The sequence below is a fragment of the Phalaenopsis equestris genome, unplaced genomic scaffold, assembly GCF_001263595.1.
Source record: "Phalaenopsis equestris unplaced genomic scaffold, ASM126359v1 Scaffold000002, whole genome shotgun sequence".
NCBI classification, from domain to species: domain Eukaryota; kingdom Viridiplantae; phylum Streptophyta; class Magnoliopsida; order Asparagales; family Orchidaceae; genus Phalaenopsis; species Phalaenopsis equestris.
The window spans coordinates 66,869,691-66,878,590 of record NW_018164444.1 but is presented as its reverse complement, the minus strand read 5'-3'; the positions used below and the strand labels follow the sequence as shown (position 1 = coordinate 66,878,590).

The window sequence follows — 8,900 nt, the reverse complement described above, 5'->3', positions numbered from 1 at the left end:
ATTTCATGAATCTCTTTTAGCCCATCTTGGACCATTATGTTGATGATATGTGCGCAACATCTAACATGAAAAAAAAATCCACGAAAGTTTAGTTTTCCGCGTGATTGAAAATTTGCCTTTAAAGAACTAGCAACCACGTCATTATTACTCGCATTGTCTAGAGTAATTGTAGATATTTTATCCTGAAGATTCCACTCCAACAAGCATTCACAAATAGCATCACAAATGTAAGTGCCGGTATGTTGAGGCTCTAATTCAATAAAGTTAATAATAACCTTTCTTATCTTTCATGATTCATCAATGTAATGGGCAGTCAAGCGCATATATCCGATAGTCTGATTTGAAGTCCAACAATCAGCAGTTAATGAAACCCTGCGAACATCTTTAAGGCGAAATTTAAGCTTATCTTTCTCGCACTCGTAAACTTTCATGCAATCATTTTTTATTGTGTTTCTTGAAACACTTTGAAAGTTAGGATTCAACATTTTTAATAATATATTGAACCAAGTATGTTCAACCATCATGAATGGGTACTCATGTACAATAATCATTTTCGCAATCACTTCTCTTATAAGTTGTTGATCGTAATTTTTAGGATCATAGAAAATTGGAATCTCTAATTCACCCTGAACTTCAGGAGGCAAAAAGTTAAGTAACTTTTGCCTCTTGTCTGATAAGTCAAGTTGTTGTTGACTCTTCGCTTTTATCTTAGCACATTCTTTAACATGCCTAAGGAGCTGCGAGGTTGTACCTGACTTTGGTTTGAGGATTTTCACCCCACAACAAACGCATTGAACATATGATACGTCAACCCCCTTTGAATTTGATTTAATATCTATAAAATACTCCCAAACAGCTGATTTTCTCTTCCTCCCTTTCGTACCTTGTGCTTCAGTACTAGTGCTTCCAACAGTCTGTTCAATAGGTTGAGAACTATCGATTCCTTCTTGTGTTGCAAGTGGCAATTATTCGTCATTTGAGACAGATTGAGAATGTTTAACATTTGACATTATAAATATCTACAGGAAAATGAATGGTGTAAAAAAGCATAGAATATTTAATGTCTTGAAAACAACACTTTAAAGGAGTGCTAAAAAACAGCCCTAAAATACTTTTTCAACAACATCCCAATAATTTATACTTTTAGTATCTAAAAAACAGCCCTAAAAAACTATTTTAAATGTCTCCAATACAATGCTCAAAACATTTTTAAAGTTATGTTTTTAATTTGCAAAACAATGTCTCCAAAACAGCCCTAAAATGATGCTATAAGGGTCTCAAAAACAGCCCTAAAAAACTATTTTAAATGTCTCCAATACAATGCTCAAAACATTTTTAAAGTTATGTTTTTAATTTGCAAAACAATGTCTCCAAAACAGCCCTAAAATGATGCTATAAGGGTCTCAAAAACAGCCCTAAAAAACTATTTTAAATGTCTCCAATACAATGCTCAAAACATTTTTAAAGTTATGTTTTTAATTTGCAAAACAATGTCTCCAAAACAGCCCTAAAATGATGCTATAAGGGTCTCAAAAACAGCCCTAAAAAACTATTTTAAATGTCTCCAATACAATGCTCAAAACATTTTTAAAGTTATGTTTTTAATTTGCAAAACAATGTCTCCAAAACAGCCCTAAAATGATGCTATAAGGGTCTCAAAAACAGCCCTAAAAAACTATTTTAAATGTCTCCAATACAATGCTCAAAACATTTTTAAAGTTATGTTTTTAATTTGCAAAACAATGTCTCCAAAACAGCCCTAAAATGATGCTATAAGGGTCTCAAAAACAGCCCTAAAAAACTATTTTAAATGTCTCCAATACAATGCTCAAAACATTTTTAAAGTTATGTTTTTAATTTGCAAAACAATGTCTCCAAAACAGCCCTAAAATGATGCTATAAGGGTCTCAAAAACAGCCCTAAAAAACTATTTTAAATGTCTCCAATACAATGCTCAAAACATTTTTAAAGTTATGTTTTTAATTTGCAAAACAATGTCTCCAAAACAGCCCTAAAATGATGCTATAAGGGTCTCAAAAACAGCCCTAAAAAACTATTTTAAATGTCTCCAATACAATGCTCAAAACATTTTTAAAGTTATGTTTTTAATTTGCAAAACAATGTCTCCAAAACAGCCCTAAAATGATGCTATAAGGGTCTCAAAAACAGCCCTAAAAAACTATTTTAAATGTCTCCAATACAATGCTCAAAACATTTTTAAAGTTATGTTTTTAATTTGCAAAACAATGTCTCCAAAACAGCCCTAAAATGATGCTATAAGGGTCTCAAAAACAGCCCTAAAAAACTATTTTAAATGTCTCCAATACAATGCTCAAAACATTTTTAAAGTTATGTTTTTAATTTGCAAAACAATGTCTCCAAAACAGCCCTAAAATGATGCTATAAGGGTCTCAAAAACAGCCCTAAAAAACTATTTTAAATGTCTCCAATACAATGCTCAAAACATTTTTAAAGTTATGTTTTTAATTTGCAAAACAATGTCTCCAAAACAGCCCTAAAATGATGCTATAAGGGTCTCAAAAACAGCCCTAAAAAACTATTTTAAATGTCTCCAATACAATGCTCAAAACATTTTTAAAGTTATGTTTTTAATTTGCAAAACAATGTCTCCAAAACAGCCCTAAAATGATGCTATAAGGGTCTCAAAAACAGCCCTAAAAAACTATTTTAAATGTCTCCAATACAATGCTCAAAACATTTTTAAAGTTATGTTTTTAATTTGCAAAACAATGTCTCCAAAACAGCCCTAAAATGATGCTATAAGGGTCTCAAAAACAGCCCTAAAAAACTATTTTAAATGTCTCCAATACAATGCTCAAAACATTTTTAAAGTTATGTTTTTAATTTGCAAAACAATGTCTCCAAAACAGCCCTAAAATGATGCTATAAGGGTCTCAAAAACAGCCCTAAAAAACTATTTTAAATGTCTCCAATACAATGCTCAAAACATTTTTAAAGTTATGTTTTTAATTTGCAAAACAATGTCTAACTCATACTAACAAAAACTTCCACCCTCATTGCTTCCTCTTTCGCAGCCACCTCATTGATCCATGGAATCCATACTTCGTACTCAATAATGTTCCATCAAAATATGTCACTCAAGAAAGAAATATAGATATTCTATATAAACCATAAAGATATAGAAAGAATCAGATTTGTACATGGAAATCTAACTTAATAGGCAAGCATGAAGATACACTAGAAATGTTAAAGAAAATATACTAAAAAATGACGTTTCGGTGGCCTTACAAGCAACCAAGCAAGAATATCGAGCACTGAAACAAGAATATCGAGCGCTAAAGCAAAAATACCGAATAGTTGATCCAACGCGGCAACGCCTGCTTTATAGAAGACAAATAGAAGTAGAGATCAGAGAAAGAACACAAACATACAACCCTAAGCTTTCGTTGACGATTTTTTTTGCGATTTTGAGGCGAGGATTGAGGAAAGAACCGGACGAAGGGAGCGCCGAAAGCTTTTCGAGAGGGGAGCGCCGAAAGGATGAATCGCAAATAGTAGGGTTAGCCGATTAGGGTTGCTGCCTGTGTTTTTATATTTTAAGTTATGTACTTATATTAATATATATATATAATACTTTATATTAATTATAGAATTTATATATATAAAAATATTTATAATACTATTTACTAAATTATATATTATAATTTATAGAATTTAATATTTTAAAATTTGATAAATTTTTAATATATATAATATAACTATTTTTAAATTTCATAATATTATTTAAATTATTTATATTTCGAACAAAAACGAATCGAACACGAACGAATGGGTCATTATTCGTGTTTGATTCGTTTAGCAATCCGAACAAAAAAATTTGTTCGTGTTCGTCTCGTTTGCTTATCGAACAAACCGAACACGATCTGCTTCACGAATCGAACACGAACTGTTCGCGAACAACGAGCTTTTTTGACAGCCCTAATCGCCATTGCACAAAGGTTGCTCGGTTACAAGTGAGATTTAATTCAAGTAGGATGTAATAGAAGAAAGTTTGACTTTATGTGCCTCAAAATTCACATATTTCAAAAATTAGGCTTATCAATAATATGAAACCAAAAGGTTATAAATGTAAATATTAAATTTTACCTGTTTGATATGTAAAAACATAACAATTGTGGGGTATGCATGCACATTTGGGCTAATATCCGCCATAATAATTTTTGAACTAGAATGCCCGAATGAGAAACAGCCTCTGGGTGAATAATCTTTTTCTGCATCTAAAAAATCACTATATTGACTTTTAAAAATAAAATACACCATTTTAGGCATATGTAAAGTGGCATATATGTAAAAATTGAAGTTTAGGTGTTAGATATGTAAATACATAGGACTTGAGTGGTATGTATGTAAATCTTACGAATTTTTTTTTTTTTATAGATGTGAAGTTAGAAAACTAACCAAAACCCTCATATTTCTCACCAAAATTATAGCCCCTGAAATTCCAGAAACCCTCTACGAGAGTTTGAAAGGGTGCCGATGGGATCAACAGCGTGATGGAGAAGAGTTGGTGAGCTAAATCCGGTCAATGCCGGATTTTATAAGCCTATAACTTAGGGTAAAAGAGGGAAAACGGGATTTAAGATTCTATATGATTTAAACATGCCATTTTTGTAATTTGGATGGATACAAATTAAACCTTGCTTAAGTTTTTTTTTTTTTAGCCATTTGGGTTTAGCTTTAGCCCAAAAAGCTCGCCTACGTCCCTATCCCTCTCCTGGTTTCGCCCAAAACCATCGCCTTCGTGGCCGAACCCTCGAAATGCAGTCCAATGAATAACATAAAATAACACCAATAACACGAATATTCCCTTGTGTTACCGTAGCTCTACGTGAGGAGTTCTGATGTAATATTTTTTTCCGCAATTAGAGCTAAATCCTGTGAATCGGCGGAATTAGTAAATCCGGTATTTATGGCCAAAATCAGTGAAATCCGCAGCTTTATTTTATCCAAACTGACCGTCTGGCAGGGTTGAGGTCAAAGCCAGGATAAATCCTGCTCCAAATCCAAAAAAATATACTCCGGATGTTTCTGAGCCAGATCAACCATTATATCCGTTTTCCCCTTGGATTTAAGAAAACTGCGATTGAAGTGAAAGCACCAAAAAAACAGGATTTACACGTATTGCCAATTTTAACTTCGACCAAAATAAAAATAAAAATAAAACTGTTTGGCAAGAGTGAAGAAACCTTCCTTTAATCCTGCTCAAAACCTTGTGCAAAACAGCCTCTTAAATCTTGCCTTAAAACAGGAAACAAACATCCCCTTGAAACGAGACGATGGAAGTGGGAAGGCTCAGTTTCACCTTATCTCCATCATTATGCAGATCCATCCGCTTTCTCCAAACCGGCGAAGCACAGAGACAGCGGTTTCCCGCATACGAGCGGGCGATCCAAGGTGCACCGGCTTCAGAGCAAGAGAAGCATGACGATCTCAAGCACCCAAATGGCTTGGTCAAAGTAATCAACGGCCCTGGAGAAGGTTGACGGTAGAGTCACACCATTTCCCATTTGCTAGTGAATTAGGGTTTTTGTCGCAACTGACTGCATGCCCATAAACGAGCTGGATTTCCCGCCTCGAGGATGTTTTCTCGTCGACTTCAACTTCGGATAAACTGAAATTAATTTTTCTACTCCCGGGTTACGGTTGGCGCGGGGGTTGGTCATTCACGAAATGCTTGTTACCTGTTAGTTTGATTCGCATGGGCATTTTAAATTATTAAGAGTGTGAATTGATTGTCGCATGGAACAATCTTCTCTTGCCATTTTGTTTTATTAAAAAAAATTTACAGCACAAACTGTCATTTTATTTATAAAATTATAATTATTATTTTTATGACAGATTATTCATATTTCAATATTTTTATTTAAACAAAAAATAAACTAAATTAACCTGCAATATCTGTAAGTTTGTGCCTCTGTACACTTACTCTCTGAGATTCATCTAATCTATAACTGATTACGCATAAACATATTAGCAACTGTGATTTAAGTTAAATTACTCAATGAACAAATTATTTTTAAATTGCAATAATTTCCATTTTAAAAGTGCATTAAAAATAAAATCTATGTAAGAAAAGTTAGGAGCAAAAAAATAAGTTTATTTCTTTTCATTTATTTATGTTATATTTTCTATTATTGAGTATGGTCATCTAAATATGTACTTTGTAAAAATATATGTTTGATTGTTTCTAACCCACCAAAAAGATTAACAACATTTTTAATTTTACATTTTCATCCATGGATACGCTGAATTCCTCTGTCAGTATAATCGATGAAGGACTCTCGTATGTATGCATATATCATATTTTATTTATTTATTATATTACATTTAACATCTAAACGAAAACTTATATTTAACATTTAAAAGTATACATACACTTTTGAATTTAGGAAAAAATTTGGGAAAATTATGAATAGCCAAAACAATTGTAATATAAAAGACATTTACCCAACTCTGTAAGATTGTTGATGTGTGCTATAAAATTTATAGCTGTAGAGTAATTGATTATCGTCTTAGTGTTGCACTATAATTCGACACACGCTTGGATAAAATAAAACAATCTGCAATGAAATCTTATTTTTGTTGAATGAGCAATCTCATTGAAAAGTGCGAAGCAGTCTATCATCGTTGCATCCACTATGGAAGACGAATTTGTGATATGCTTTGAAACTACAACAGAGGCCTTATGGATGCAAAAATTTATTTCATTACTTGGAATTATCGGAAGTACTGCTAAACCGTTGAAAATTTACTCTGATAAATTCGTAGTAGTCTTCTTTTCTAAAAACAATAGGTATTCTGAATGTGTTAAACACATAGAATTAAAGTATATTATCGTTAAAGAATAAGTTCAAAAACATATGGTGTCAATTGAGCATATTAGCATAGAGCTTATGATTGTAGATAAATTAATGAAAATATTGTCACTGTAGACATTTAACAAACATATTATAAGAATTAACATTACAAATACTCTTTATTAGCTTATGTTTAATGCTCTTTATGTCTGGCACTTTAAGCTCCGTTTATTTTTGTTTCTAATATTCATGTTTATTATTTTTATTGCTAGTGTGTGTTTTATATTGTTTAACGAGGTTTGTCTTTTAATAAACATTATGAGATTATGATATTTTTTCTCATTATGTTAAGTATATAATTGATATTGTGATACATTGAATGAATTGTGTTGATAAATTGATGCATAACCGCTTTGATTAATCTAAACTTCATACTTATTGATGGTTTATGATTTAACTGATATAAATAATGAATATACATTACATTCAGTGTAGTATGTTATGCACCATTAAGTATTATATGGGCAAAGTGAGAAAATATTAGTTTTTTATTATTTGTGCAACCCACCGTCATTTATTTTAACAATAATAATTAATTATTTAATTAAATAGAAAAGGGTCATGTCTCATCCCAACAGACACCGCATCATTTCGTTTTTATTAATTAATTAATTGTATTGGTCAATAATCATCATAATAGATAGTGATTAATAATCAATAATTAAGATAAATGTTGTATCTCTTATCAAAAAACTTATAGTCTATCTAATAAATAAGAGAAATGTTGTACCTCTTTATATGGGTGTAAACGAATCAAACATGAACAAACAGAGTTTGTGTTCTTGTTCGGTTCGTTTGAAATTTAGTTTGTTTGAAATAAGCTTGTGTTCAAAATTGTTCGTGTTCGCACTGGTCGTATTCATTTCTTAACGAACGAGCTGAACACGAGCTGTTCGCGAACGACGAGTCAATTTGACATCCCTAATATTAATATATAAAAATAATATATTATATTAATTATATAACTTATATTATATAAATATATAATATCTATATATTACTAATATAGTATATTAATATATTTTTATTATTAATTTAGTATATATTATAATTTATATATTTTAATTTTTTAAAGTAGCATAAATTTTTTAAATATAATATTTAAAATTATTTTATATTTCGAACATGAACGAATGCATAACTGTTCGTGTTTGGTTCGTTTAATTAACCAAAAGAAAAAAAATTATTCATGTTCATCTCTTTTACTTGTCGAATGAAACGAACACGAACACATTGGCGAACCAAACACAAACTGTTCGCGAACAACGAACTTTTTGGATAGCCCAGCCTCTTCATAAGAGACTTATATTTTCTCTGATAAATAAGAGAATGAACATCACTCTCCCAAGATGTAATGCATGTTTATCTCAATCAGACAGTATAGAAAGTAATAAGAATCAGAGAGAAAAATTTAATCACTTTAATTGAATTCTATAAACATGAATTTATGTACGCACATCTCATTTTTGAGTATGTGAAAATAGTGAATTCAGAGATATTGGTCATTATGAATAGGGCTATAAACGAGCCGAGCTTGAGCGAGCTCAAGCTGGGCTCGTTCGAAATAGCTCGTGTTCGAAATCGGCTCGTGTTTGAAATCGGCTCGTGTTCGAAATAGGCTCGTGAACAGTGTGTTCGTGTTCGACTCAATTTAAATATTCGTGTTTGTGTTCGGCTCGAAATTAGTTTGTTAAACTAAAATTGAAAAAAATAGATGTAAAGTGTGAGATTCGAACCTAGATCAAATATATACAAAAGAAGACACTAACCACATTGCCACATGAGGTGTTATGATTTAAAATTAGACATAAATATATATAATATATTATTATATAAATAATATATGTAATATATTGTTATATAAAAAATTATATCATTTTTTTTCGAGCCATTTCGAGCCGAAATGAGCGAACAAACAGTTGTTCGTGTTTGGCTCGTTTACATTGTGAGCTTAAAAATTTGTTCGTGTTCAGCTCGTTAGGCTTAACGAACCAGCCGACC

At 31.4% G+C, this 8,900-nt stretch overlaps 1 protein-coding gene across 1 annotated transcript in view; it reads right to left on the bottom strand.

The window, feature by feature from the left end:
• The window catches only part of LOC110033425, a 39,351-nt gene extending 33,642 nt beyond the window's left edge, over positions 1–5,709 (bottom strand). Inside the window, exon 1 of the mRNA XM_020737407.1 lies at positions 5,345–5,709. Within this exon, the coding sequence (XP_020593066.1) occupies positions 5,345–5,371 (27 nt within the window). The 5' untranslated portion in view covers positions 5,372–5,709. The remainder of the gene's footprint in view (positions 1–5,344) is intronic.
• Between the last annotated feature and the right edge of the window lie 3,191 nt (positions 5,710–8,900).